General features: G+C 51.2%; 1 protein-coding gene across 3 annotated transcripts in view; it reads right to left on the reverse strand.

The window, feature by feature from the left end:
- The window catches only part of MED27 (mediator complex subunit 27), a 198435-nt gene that overhangs the window by 14659 nt on the left and 170572 nt on the right, over nt 1-13204 (reverse strand). For all 3 annotated transcript variants that reach the window (XM_070595378.1, XM_008524281.2, XM_070595377.1), the window contains exon 6: nt 12671-12712. In XM_070595378.1, coding sequence (XP_070451479.1) covers nt 12671-12712 — 42 coding nt within the window. The remainder of the gene's footprint in view (nt 1-12670; nt 12713-13204) is intronic.

Here is a 13204-nt window from a genome sequence, read left to right on the forward strand (position 1 = left end):
CAGGAAAGTAACAATAAAGCAGCGAGACAGGGACGCGGCACAGAGGGCGGGGGAGAGACGACCGCGAGGCAACCAGCAAGGCTGGGAAGCATGGGCACACAGACAGAGTGACTCAAAAAGACAGCGGCCCCTGGGCTTCGCCAAGAGCTGTCCCATTTCATCTCAAGGCAAAGAAAGACTGAAGATGCGGCAGTTTAGTGCAAGGCGTGTTGTCCTTCCTGTCCTGCCCCCCCGCCCCCCCAAGGCTGGACTGCAGGTGATTCATTTTGAGGCGGGTGACATTTCCATCGCCCGTCAACAGATCCACTTTGCTTTAGTAACTTTACTTTCAGTTCTCTCCTCCACCAACCAGGGCTTACCAAAATTCCTTCTCTCCCAGCTCAAAGAGGCGGAGAAGGTCTTCGTGCACCCAAACTGACGGGAACTAAGCTCAGAGAAGGAGAAAGGAATCTTTCAAGAGACCTTGAAACAGCTGCCAGTCAACACACTGGAAATGCCAGTCAAAACAAGTCTCCCGACGCTCCTCTGCCATATTGTGTGCAAGGAGCTGCTGACATCTTCGCTCCCGGAATCTGAGTGCTGGCAGGGACTTCAGAGTTCACGAGTTATTTTAGCAAAACCCAAAGTAGAACTGCCTGTAATAATAGCACGATCCCAGTCAACACTTACTGAGCACTAGCCCTGTGCAAGGGCTGGTCTATACACATCGCCTGGGGAGGAGCCCAGACTGTGCAGCCAGACTGCACAGATTTGGATCTTGTCTGTCATTTACGAACCGTGTGCCCCCGGACAAGGGTAAAAGGTGTCAATGCAGGGAAAGCACTTGAACAATGTTTGACAAACAGCAAGCACGCACGGGATGTGAGCCACCATATCTTTACCTCGCTTCATCCTCACAACACCCTTGAGATGGCGCTATGATGAGAATTTCCATCTCCAGTGAGGAAGCGAAGTCACAGGGACGTTAAGTGACTGCCTGAGCCGAGCAGCTCCTGAGCTGCAGAGCAGGGAGGTGAGCCTGGTGGGCTCTCACTCTTGGCCTTCGCACAGACAGAGGCTGCGGGGGGATGCAGAAAGGTGGCATATGCAGGCCATGTCCTCCTTAACAGGGAGCGGACCCCCAGACTCTTCGGGCGGAGGCAGGACTTGGTCCTAAGCCTCCTCACTTAGACCCCACTTCTCGCCACTTACGAAACTTTCCCTCTGCCTCCCTGCTGGAAGCTTCTGCCCATCTTGCTCACTGCTACATTCCAGAAACTCACCCTGCACAGGGCCTGACACAGACACGGGTGACCCTCAAGAAGATCTCCAGACTGAATGAGTCTCCTCGCCTTGGAGAAAGAAGGGGAAACAGGCAATGACAGCAGCAGCATTTAGACAGGTGTGCACGCGTATTAACCAGGGGAAATCAAAAGTACAGTCTAAAAAAGGGGACGGCTACAAAAAGTGGGAAATCCTACTGTTGCAATGACACCTTGGGCATATAGAGCCCATTCTCCCTCCTGCTTGAGCCCTCCGGCCTGCTGTGAGGACAAAGGAACAGGTTTAGGTCCAGCAAGACTATCTTCTGCTTGAGGTCAGCCTCCCAGAGCCTGGATTTTATGGCAACTAGACAGACTTTGTTCTTTCTCAGCAAGGGAAGAACAAAGGACAGAGTGGTGACACACAGAAAGGATCAGTGAGACACAGGAGGAGACAAAAACTCTCTTAATATACTACCATTCCCCAGAAGTTTCTTCTTTTAAAAACCAAGAGTCTGTTGTATTTCCTGGTGGCTCTGGGATCGTCCTCAGGGACCCCTGGCCCAGTAAGGTTGTAGGCCTCGTCCTGTCTATGTGCGGGTACCCAGGCCAGAGTGCAGAGCTGGCAGTGCAGCTGAGGTGAGGAGCACAGACTCCGGAGGTGGTCTGCTGGGCTCTGTCCCTCAGCTTCTAGAAGGCAGTCTGGGGGTGGGGGGGGGGTGGCCAGGACCTTTGTTGTCAAAAACTCCCCAAGGTGAGATTCTGATGTCAGCAGTGTTAGGAACTACAGGTGAACAGGCCACTGTGGGTCACTGCCCGCTTCCCCCCACCAGGGGGCAGGACTGCGGCCACGCAGGGCTGGGTGGGAGCAGAGCCTGAAAGCGCTCTGGCAGTTCCACGGTGCTCTTCCTAACGCAGTGGACTAATGGCTCTATTATCTACCACCACATGGCCGGCAAAGCCTAGGCCTCCCCCTGCGAAGCCAGGCGATCTGGGGCCTCCGACTATTAAAAGTCTGTCCCACAAGATTAATAAATAGGAACAGTTAAGTACCCAAGTGTTTAGAAGTTGCTTATTTAAAAGAGAAGCCTGGTGGAGATCCAGATTCTGGCTTCCCTCCAGCTAATACCTGCCTCCACATACTATGAAGACAAGATTCTCTGGCTTGCGTTAAGGAGAACAAAAAGGCACCGTGGTGGGAAAAAGGGTGGCACAGAGTGATAGGAGACTGGGGCTCGGTCCTGGTCTCGCTACTAGCTGAGTGACCTTGGCTGCATCACTCCCCTGCTTGCCCTTGGTAAAGGAGCGGGAGGCTGGGATCAGGGGGCGCCTTCTGGGTCTAGGTTTTCAGTGGACACTGCTGTGGGGCCCGACCGCACAGCCTGAGGCTACACCTGTGCTGAGCTGCACCCCCAGGCCAACCAGTGGTGACATCAAAGCCCTTTGCTCTTTTACAAAGGATGAGCTGATGCCAGCAGGCGCAGGGGCACCTGTCCAGGAACCCACCTGCTGCCCTGATGTGACATCACCCTCGCGCATCCTCAGTTTCTGGGCCGGTCACAAAGAACTTAGAGTTCGGCTCAGAACCAGACCACCAGCATGGCACTGCTTTTGGTTCTGGAAACGTCTTCCCGTCACGACGGGTTTCAACGAGACTCTGGAGCACAGACTAACAGGCAGCAAAGCCAAACATGTGCCAGCTGGTTGTACACATGCTGGTCCCACAACTCAAAGAAATAAAAATGAACTTTCATCAGGTGGATAGACTTCAAGGCTACACGGGGAGATTAGCCCAAGAGTCTCAGTCTCTACTCGGGGTTTTGCCAAGGATAGACCCACGCTTAAGGAGAGGGACAGCAGGAATCTCTTGGAGGGAGAAAATTCTTTGTGGATCCAGGAGTCAAAGAAATGAACTTAGCGCATAAAATGTTTAAAGAGACAGCAATCCCAGCCAGCGAAGTTGCTCCAAGGATGAGCACTGGTTTTATGAAGAATATTTAAAACAGTCCCAGAAGTACTCATTCCACAAAAAGAGGAATCATCATTATTTCAAGACTGGAATGCTATGAAGTCAGTCCTGAAAGTGCTAGTGGGTGGGAGTGAGCAGAGACAAGCTTCTAAAACCGGGATATAAGTACAGTAGAGCGGAAGGAGGGGTTTAGTTTTTATTATGCGGCTCTAGTCTCTAGTCCGAACCCTGGCTTTGTATGCTGCGGGCTCAGCAGGCCTAGAGGCCTGAGGAGGAAGCATTGCAGTCCGGGGGGACTGGGGATTACTTAGACGAGATCAATACCTCCTTCTCTGCTTGATGAAGGAGCCATTTGTTCAGAAGGGCTTCTATCTGTCCACCAGAGCCTGGCAATGCTGCTCTGGGATGAGATCAGAGGCAGCGCGTCTGGGGTGGAAGTGGAAAGGGGAACAGAGACACTGTTGCTCCACCTTCTTTGAAATCCCTGGTCACAGCTCTGAGATCAAACTCTGTCTGAGAAGGAGACTCCTCTATAAAGTACTGAACACAGCCTGTGGCACATACAGGGGCCTCCAAAAGGAGTCTGTGTTTGCTTTGGGCGGGTTCCATCCAACCCTCTTTAAAGTCTTAGCTAAGACGCCACTGACACCCTAAAGGGCAGTCCCTCAAGTCCCTGGACCCCTGAGCACAGACTGGTTGTGAACGGCCTCCAGCAGCAAACCAACAAAAACAACAAAAACAACCACAAAACCCCTGCGTCCTTTGAAACGCAGTGGCATGGTATGGCATATGAGGTCCTGGGAGACTTGGGTCCCAGCCTTGTCTCCCTTCAGCCCCATGTCACACTCTAGCAACACTGGCTGCCTTAGCAATTCCTCCTCACAAACCTGCTTTTCTGACTCTGCGTCTCTGCCTGGGCCTGGAATGCTCCTCCATGGCTAAGCCCTTCTCCCGCTTTGAGACTCAGCCCATCCCCTGGGCTTGCCTATAGCCCCAGGAGCACCCTGTGGACACCCCAGCCCTGTGCTTGCCCAACCTTGACCAGGAGCCTCCACCTCATCCCAGGCTGTGCTCTCTGTGAGGAGGAGGCCACGCTGGCCTCATGTGTCCTCCCTGGGCCCAGCTCAGGGCCTCTAAGGAGATGAGAGGGCTCACAAAGGTGGTTCTGCGCTGGCGTCACTCACCTCGTAGGACCTGAGTGAGCAAGAAAGTAGGTGAGAGTCTACTGACTTATTTTTGGCCAGTGGGGTTAGGGGAGCAGAGTGAAAGGGAGGTTCGGGGGTGGGAAAAGCTGAGGTCATGGGGCACTCTGAGGAGGGCCTGTGTGCCACTGGGGAACTCTCCATGGTCCTGGCCAGCCTCAAGCTTCTACCAAAAGCCTGTGCAGGGCTAAGAGGAGCTGCACACAAAAGGTCCTTGACATTTCCTAGGATTAAGGAACTAAGGCTCTTCATTTAGACGAAAGGAAAAAAGCTCAATGCTTTCCAGATGGTAAAATGCCAGACTCTGTTGCTGGCTGCCAGAAAAGTCCAAGCCCAAAGATACCTGAATTGTTCTGTACTCACTTAGTGTGGTGTTATTTTCTGCAGGAACAGCCCTGCAGTTAGAGAAAGACATCCAAAGACATCTGGGCTCCTAAGAAATACAGACAATACCACCTACTTCCCCATCAAAATCCAGGCAACCACAGGAGACAGAACAGAGACTGCAGAGCAGGGGGTGAGCCTTGCCCGAGAGGCAGCTCTGCCGCTGCTGCCACGATGCCAGGCACCACCTGCCTAGTCCCTGCTGGGGGGGAGGTGGGGAGTCAGGGTGGAACACAGTGATCTCAGGTGCCTTCTGGGATCACCAGAGGTGCCACCAGCCCTCTCAGGACACGAAGGGTGGTTCCAGGTCATGGAAATGTGATTCTATGTCAGCATGTCAGAGATGCCCAAAGGGTACTGCTGAGTGGTTGTAATTTGGGGTGCCTTATTCTTTCTTTAGTTCACTTTTTGACCAGGAGAGCAGATGATATGTCCGGAGAAAAGAGAAAACGGAGATGCTTCAGTGGGAATATGTGCGTCCATCATGGCAGCTGGTCTTTAGTTTACTTTACAAAAAACACCTGACTTGACCTGGGCCCTACACATAGATGGCCGTGGATTCTGAGTTCTGTGCCCATCCCCATAACAATGATCAGAGCAGCTCACATTATTGAGCACGAATTCTGGGCAAGTGCAGTGCCAAGCTGTTCATGAGCTTTATCACACTGAATCCTCACAACATGCACCTGAAGAAGGAGGTTTTATTTCCCCTTTCTCCGGCTGAGGGAGCTGAAGCATAAAGAGACGTTAATTCCTGGCCAAAGGTCCCCCAGCTGGCTGGCCCCCGCACAGCAGAGCCGGATGGGAATCCAGGCCTGTCTGATTGCAGAGCCTGCATCTTCACCACCACGTCCACTGCAAAGAGACCAGGAAGACGTGGCAGCTAAGATATGAGAAGGAGTGGCCAACGGGGCAGAGCTCGGCGGGATGCAGGGGAGCTTTCTCAGGAGAGGAGCGGTCACTGCTCACAAGCACTTGAGACAAGTCAAGTGAGTCCAGGCTCGAAGGTCACCTTGCCCTTCACCCTCTGGACTCAGTGACTTCACATCAGTTCTCTGAGGCAGGTAGTCTTACGATCTCTGTTTTACAGAGGAGGGAACTGAGGCAAGTTAGGCCACACAGGGAGTAGTGGTCAGCCATGGTCTGAACACATGGCTCTCAGCCACCGTGCAGGACTGCCTCTCTCTGGAATAGTCACTGTGGGGAATGTGACCGAGGTCGACCAGGGCTGGAGAGACGGGGGAGTCACTGGAACGCACGGTGGAGTGGACAGGCTTGGTCCTGGGAAGTTGGCCTGCAGCGCTGGGCTGCCTGCTGGGCTGGGAAGACGGCTTGGAGACCAGTGGGTGGACAGGCTTCCCAGAAGTGGTTGTTGGATCCTGACTGGAGAACACTGGGTCTTGTGCAAGTCCTCAGAAGAAATAAGCTATAGAGACGACACCGACCACTCTGTGACTCCTCCAATGCAGAGAAGCACAAACCGCTTCCAGCAGGATGGGCTGGGCGTTCCTGCTGCACTGTACTCGGAAGACTGGGTCCGTGGGAGCACCCTACCAAGGCTCTCGGTCATCGCCACACTCAGCAGCGGTCGAGGGAGCCGCGCAGAGGGAACGTACTGGGGTATCATAAGGGTTTCATAAGATCAAATCTCCTCTGGCTTTAGAAGCTTGTGAATATTCAAATGTGCCCCTGAAGCGAACAGGTGGTGATCAAAGGCTTCTCAGCTGCGGAGAAGGAACGGTCCCTCCCCCACTCAGCTCCCAGGGCCCCTTGGGCTGACGCTTAACAACGTCCACTCCTATTTCCCTCCTGCTTATCCAACCTGGTCAATACGGTCCAGCTGTCAGCTCAGGAAAGGGCTGCTCTCCGGGAGGACCCTGGAATCGTCCGCCGCCTCTCCTTCCCTGAAGCTCGTCAATAGCCCGATACTTGGCTCACACAGCCGTCCTTCCCGCTCCGTCACTCGTTCAGAGCCCACTGACTGGAATCCATCTTCCTACGCTAAGCTGCCCTCTTGCCCTTGCACTGGTGAAAGCTGTTCCCTCGCCTTTATCTGTTTGGGATCGCCCAGACACACTTGTGAGGCAGCGACAGAATGCACAGTGAAGAACGCAAATGCCACCATATACAGTCTATGAAATGCATGTTCTCCTCTTTGGAAAAAGTTAATCAGCATTTAGGAGAAGAGGGGGCTGTTTGAGAGGTGGTAGAGGGAAAAAGCAGAAGGCCTTCTACGACATGAAGAGACTCCCTCTGGAGGCTGCAGGATCCTCTGCCAATGGCCTCGCCTAAGCGGGGCACCAAACAAGGGAGAGGGCCCAGCTTCGGCGCGGGGTCGTGGAACTTTCACTACAACCGCAGCTTCTTCCAGGCCTGTATCTGTGGTGTTTCAAGAGGGGCTTCTCAAAGGAAATGCAGGAAGTAGGAAGGAATTTTAGATATTATAGAGCTTGAGATTCACAATAATTTAATGACTTTATTGAGCCTCTTTGGCAACATGCAAAGATGTAGCACGCACATGTGCTCAAGTCCCGTAAGCCACAAAGCCTTGCTCAAGAGAGGGTGAGAGTTACGTCCTCCGGGAACTCGCCCATGTTGGGACAGTTCCCGTTCCTGGGATGTGGAAGTAGTGACATTAGGTTTGTCACAGACTATCTGGGCAGGCACTCAGAGGTCCTCGCTATATCCAAAATTTCCGAGAACTGACTCCTCCAGGATGACTCAGCCTTGTCGGCTGAAAAGCACTAGGTGGCCCCTCGGTTAACATCTCCTGACAAAGTCTGTCCCCAGATAGAGCCCAGTCTTTGTATCAAAGCATGAATGAGAGAGGGACGACGAAGGAGGGAACACAGGAATGAAGAAGCAGCGGCAACCTGCCCAGACCATTATCCACATGGACAACCCACCTGTCCACAGCTAAGATCTGCTGACGGCACAGGACTAAAAGGGCTACTCTTCCTCTGTGGCCTCCAGAATAAGACTGTGGACATCCACGGGCTCTATGACTTCTGTGCTTTGCCTCCGAGTGAAAAAGCTGCGAAGCAGGTGCCGGTCCCTCTGAAGCCGTGTCTCGAGGCTCCACCTGCCTCCCTGGGGCCGCACACACTCCGCTGCTTTCCCCAGCCTCCCTGCCAAGACTTAACGCAGTAAGTAGCTGCAGATTGGCTCTCACTATTCCTCAGTTACTGGAGGAAAATGCACAGTGTTTTGAAATGAGGAGGTTAAAGATCAAAACGGCGACTGCTCCTGCAGAGTTTAAATGTCAAAAAAATATGAACACGCTTGAAACCTTTCCTGGCTCTTTGTAATTCTGCCCTTTCAGATGGTCCCCCCTATTTCTAAGTTCCATTCTCTGAATCTGCTCTGCTGGAGACGTGCTGGCTATAAAAAGCTTCTTCGCCCTAGGATGAAGTGCAAAGAGCCTCCAGGGCATCACAGTAAATGATGGGAACCTGTCGGCATCCATGGACCCACAGCAAGATGTCCCCAACCCTCGGCCGCTTCCCCACACTCAGGTAAGGGGTCTAATGAGGAAGAGAAAAGGGCTTGCTGACAGTCCCCATTGCAGGCAAAAGGCAGGCCACATTTGGCTTCACGTGGTGGGGTCTGCGACAGGACTTCGGACGCTCCTCTTTAACCCAGGGAGTCAGGCATGGCCTGAGAATTTTACAGGTGTGCGCTTCCATTCTCTTAGCTCCTGACATCACTTTCCAGAAATCAGAAGGCGAGCGGAGACTCAGTTTGGCTCTGCAAAGTAGCGCCCCCTCCTCACCCCCCTGCTTTGTCACATTGCGGGAAAAGACCTGGGAGGGCTTCCCGCCTTCCCAACAGACCTCTCTCCGCGGTGGGCACTGCTGCTACTTGTGGGCAGGAAAACACACACAACACACAGTAACTGCAACCACCTAACGAATGCCAGAGAAAGGACGTCCTGGAGTTCGACACCGGAGCGACTCAGGGAGAGATTTCCTCCAAACGTATGGTGCGAGCTGGTGCTGGCAGCCCAGTATTCCCGTCTCAGAGGTGGGGCACAGTACGGCACCTACCACCATAGTTAGGGCACTGGAACTATTTTCTGCCTGAGAAATCCCCTTAGTGATGGTCAAGGAACCTCCTTGACCACGTCCCTGTTCGCTCCCCATGCACTTGTACTGCTGTTTCAGGTTGAGCCTTTCTGGATAATGCTGATGACCAACCCTCTGCCCACCCCGCCACTTGGACGGGAATAAGCAGACAGCTGACGGCAGGAGGGAATGTTTACCACAGTGTTCTCCAACGGTGTCTTTCTGGGAAATGCTACAAGCAACGTCAATCAGGACACCCGGAATTGAAGTGGGTGGACAAGAAGGAAATAGAATTCTGAGAAAAAGCTGATACTAAAAAGCAGAGTTTAGAAATGTTGCCACCTAATTCTTCTCTTTTGGCATTTTGAGTTTGAGATGCTAAACATCATCCCATAAATCGCACCAGGCCTTCAGAATCTGCAACGGAGAAAGTGATCTCAGCTTCGCTTTCAGTGCAGTCTGGCTGCCCTCTGACCACCACCATGGCCTGAGACTAACACAGTGAAATGAGCACGTTGCAGTCACCCCCTCCACGATTCCACACTGCACATTCTTCATCCTCTCTACCAACGTCTTCCGCAAGCACGAAGATATGAAATAGACTTTTCTTATTTTTACAAAATCCCAAACCCTTTCCATGTGATGATGGTTAGTTGAAAGCTTTATTGATATGGGATTAAGCTTTATTCTGTACTACATTACATTCCAAGATATTCCTTAATTTGACAGCAAGCAGACAATGCTTTGGCAGGGAAGAGAGAGGACTCTCCAATCCCCTAATTCTCACCAGCCCCTGAAAAAGGACAAGGACTTCGCTAGCTGCTTTTTGTTCTAATCACAAAGCACTACCACCTGTCCCCAAACTGTGGTTCTTTAATCCAGTACAGGGCAATATCAGAGGTCCAGTGGGTTTAGCTAAGAATAGGCGAAGGGAGAGAAGATAAAGGGACCTCAGAAAGGCCTCTGCACTTATACAGACAATGCGCCACTTACCAAGGGAGATGGCCTCCGTCCCTATGAACGACCCGTTTTGCTGCCTCAGATGTTATGTTAGCCACAAGAAAGGGTCTGGTGAGTGCTCCTAAATCTCTCCAAGCAGACTAATAGCAAACTGTGAACACTGCTTCGGAGTGTTTCTAGTTTTAAACAAATACAGAGAGCACCTGGCAGGTTACTTTTAGGGGAGGTGGAAGAAAAATACAGCACTGTCTCTCCACATCTGTGCTTCACCAAATCTGTGTTTCACACATTTCACAACTTCCTAATAAACTTTCCGCTTGCATTCAAAAATACTAAATACCACACAGAACCTTAAAAAGTACATATGCAAAGGCAAGCCTGTGCAAGCCCCTCCCTCATAAAAGGTATTTGAATGGAAATGGGGCCATTGTTAAAAGACAAGGTTCTGGGTCTGCAGTGCTGGCGGCCCTGAGGTCATCGCCCCCTTTCTTCTGAGCCAGAAGAAGGTAACTCGTTGCAACACCAGAGGACACTGAAATAAGCCAGGTTAGAAAAAGGAAAGAAAACTGTTTTAATGTTCCTCACTGTTCAAGGGAAACAAGATGCAGATAATGACCAGTGTTCTTTCTCCTTAAAAGGTTTTTCAAGCTGCTGCTGGGGGAAAAAATGACAAAAGCAGTCAGCCACGGACAAAGTTAGCACTGAGGGCCGAGACTTTCCGCACGCTGAACCTGTCAACGCCTCAGGTCTGGCCCCTCCGATAAGAACGCTGAGAGGACAGTGCAGGCGCCGGCACAGAGCCTCCGTGAGACCTCAGGCTTCTCCCCTTCAGGCCCCAGGCCGGGAGGCAGGGGTCTCCCCACTGTGCTTCTGGAGCTCGGCAGGGCAAAGGAGCGCTGGAAGGCTTAAGACGACGATTTTCTCTTTAAACGAACTTTGAATTTTGGATTAGTTTTAGCTTTACAGGGAAGTTGCAAGGACGGCACACACAGTTCCCACGTACCCCCCACCCAGTCGCCCCACTGTTAACACCTTTCACTACCAGGTACACTTGTCACAACTAAGAAACTAATATTGCTCACTTCTTCTTAACTAACCTCCAGCAGCTGTTGGGACTGCACCAGTTTTCCATGAACATCCTCTCTCCGTTTCAGGACCCAGCCCAGGGTAGCACCCTGCGTTTGGCTGTGATAAGATCACGACGTTTTCATGCTTATCTGTGTGCAGTTGAGCGCGGGCCCCTCCCCTGGCCCAAGGCCTAGGTCCTTTGTGTACCCTTTCACTGTGGAGGGGTCCTGACGGACCTTCCGTCCGGTCTGTTAGAGGGCTGGTCCCTCACGCTCCTTTGCTACAAAAGCCTTACGCTCAGTGCTTAAGGGGCACAGGGTTTCTTTTTGAGGTGATGAAAATGTTTTAGAAGTAGAGAGAGGTGGCGGTTGCAAAACCACGGAATTGTTCACTTTAAAATGTTTCATTTTATGTTCTGTGAATTTCGCCTCAGTGAAAAAAAAAAAAAAAGCTTTATGTTCTCTGAGCTATCACTCAAGTGGGAATAACTTGGGTCCAGCTTTCAAAATCATGTCCCTCCTCCGCATCAATCCGTCAAGGGCTTCTCACTGAATTGAGAATAAAATCCAAATTCCATCCCAGGACCCAGAGACCCCTGCCCGCCCCGGGCTCTGCCTCCCACCTCCACTGCACGCTCCAGCCACACAGGCTTCCAGCAGTTCTTAGGCACGTTCCTCAACACAAGCTTTCCGGGCGGTCGCATCCATCGCCTGGAACTCTCTTCCCGAGGCTTTTCAAATGGCGGGCTCCTTCTCATGCTTCCCGTCTCGCTTTAGCTTCTGCTCCTGTGACTCCCCAAGGTGAAGGAGACCCTCCTGCTGTTCCCCCATCACAGCCCCCAGTAACGACCTGGAGTTATCTTATTTCCTAGGCCTCCTTGTCTGTCTTGTTTTTCCCTGTATTCCCAGCACCTAGCAGAGTGCCTGCCACATGGCAAAGGGGCTCATTAAATAATTGTTGTTGAACTTGATGAGGCAATGAATGAAATTACAACCCACTCTATTATTTACACTGCTGGATGAAAGCAGAGACAGAGAATGGATGAGACAGAAGAAAGCGGATGGTACCCTGTCGGGGAACTGGCCTGAGTGCTGTGGGAGGTGCTGGGAACCCTCATAAGCCCCAGGAGTTGAGCTGGTCCAGGGAAGGGACCCTTTCACCATCAGAAATTGGGAAATGGATTTTCTCTAGTCACATTTCACGTTTTCTGACATTTCCCAAACAGTATTTCATGAGGAAGCCCAATATTTGAAAAAGATATCACCAGAGCACAGAGTAGGGGTCGGGGGAGGGTGAGGGCAGGGCCATCCTGCTTCCCTCAGCCCGTCCCTAAGGCACCTGAGTAGACCACAAGGGCTCTGGGAAACTGAGTTAAAACTGTGGGTCAAACTTGGAACAACTCAAAAGCCTCTGATTTTTTTTAAAGGTATAATTTGCATATAGCAAAATTCACCCTTTGTAGCTGTATAGTTCCATGAGCTGTGTAATCACCACCATAATTCAGACAGAGACTATTTCCAACACCCGGACCGTTCCCTTGTACCCCTCTGGGGACAATCTCCTGCTCTCACTCCCAACCCCTGGCAACCACTCATCTGACTTCTGTCCCTAAGGTTTTGTCCTTTCCAGAATGTCATATAAATAGAATCATACAGTAAGCAGCCTATTGTGTCTGGCTTTTTTCATTTTTAAAAAAGCCTTTGATTTAAGACCAATGTTTATACCTCAAAGCATTCATATTTCCCTTAATGCCTCCTGAGTAAGAAGCGAAAGTAGACTTACCTTCTGGAATACCTGATAGTTGGATTTGGACCATATATCAAGCTGAGGGGAAAGAGAGAAAAGTATCATCAGCATCAATTTTATAATTCTGGACTTTAAGAAATGATGTTGTAACTACTACTAAGCTTGAAAAAAAACAAAAAACAAAACCATGATTATAGAATAACAGAATCCTGGGGTGGAAAGGATCTTAAATGTCCTGCTTGAATTTCTTCTTTATCCACCTGTCGGTGATCTAAGGAGACTACATGCAGGGATGTAGAGAAGTCAACCTGAGGCACTTGTAGCATCCAAGGTCCCAGGAGCTGAGCCTCCTGCTCACTTTTCTCACCTTGACTCCTACCACGGTTCCCTTGCATCACTCAACATGCCAAGATCAATCGTGCCTCAGGACCTTTGTGCTTGCTGTGCCCTTTACCTGGGTTGCTTTTCCCACAAACCCTCACATGGCTCCTCCTCCATTTCCTTGAGCTCAAATGTCACCTTATCAGAAAGGCAGTTCCCACTTACTCTAGCTAAAATATTATTCCCATA

The sequence above is a fragment of the Equus przewalskii genome, chromosome 26, assembly GCF_037783145.1.
Source record: "Equus przewalskii isolate Varuska chromosome 26, EquPr2, whole genome shotgun sequence".
NCBI lineage: Eukaryota > Metazoa > Chordata > Mammalia > Perissodactyla > Equidae > Equus > Equus przewalskii.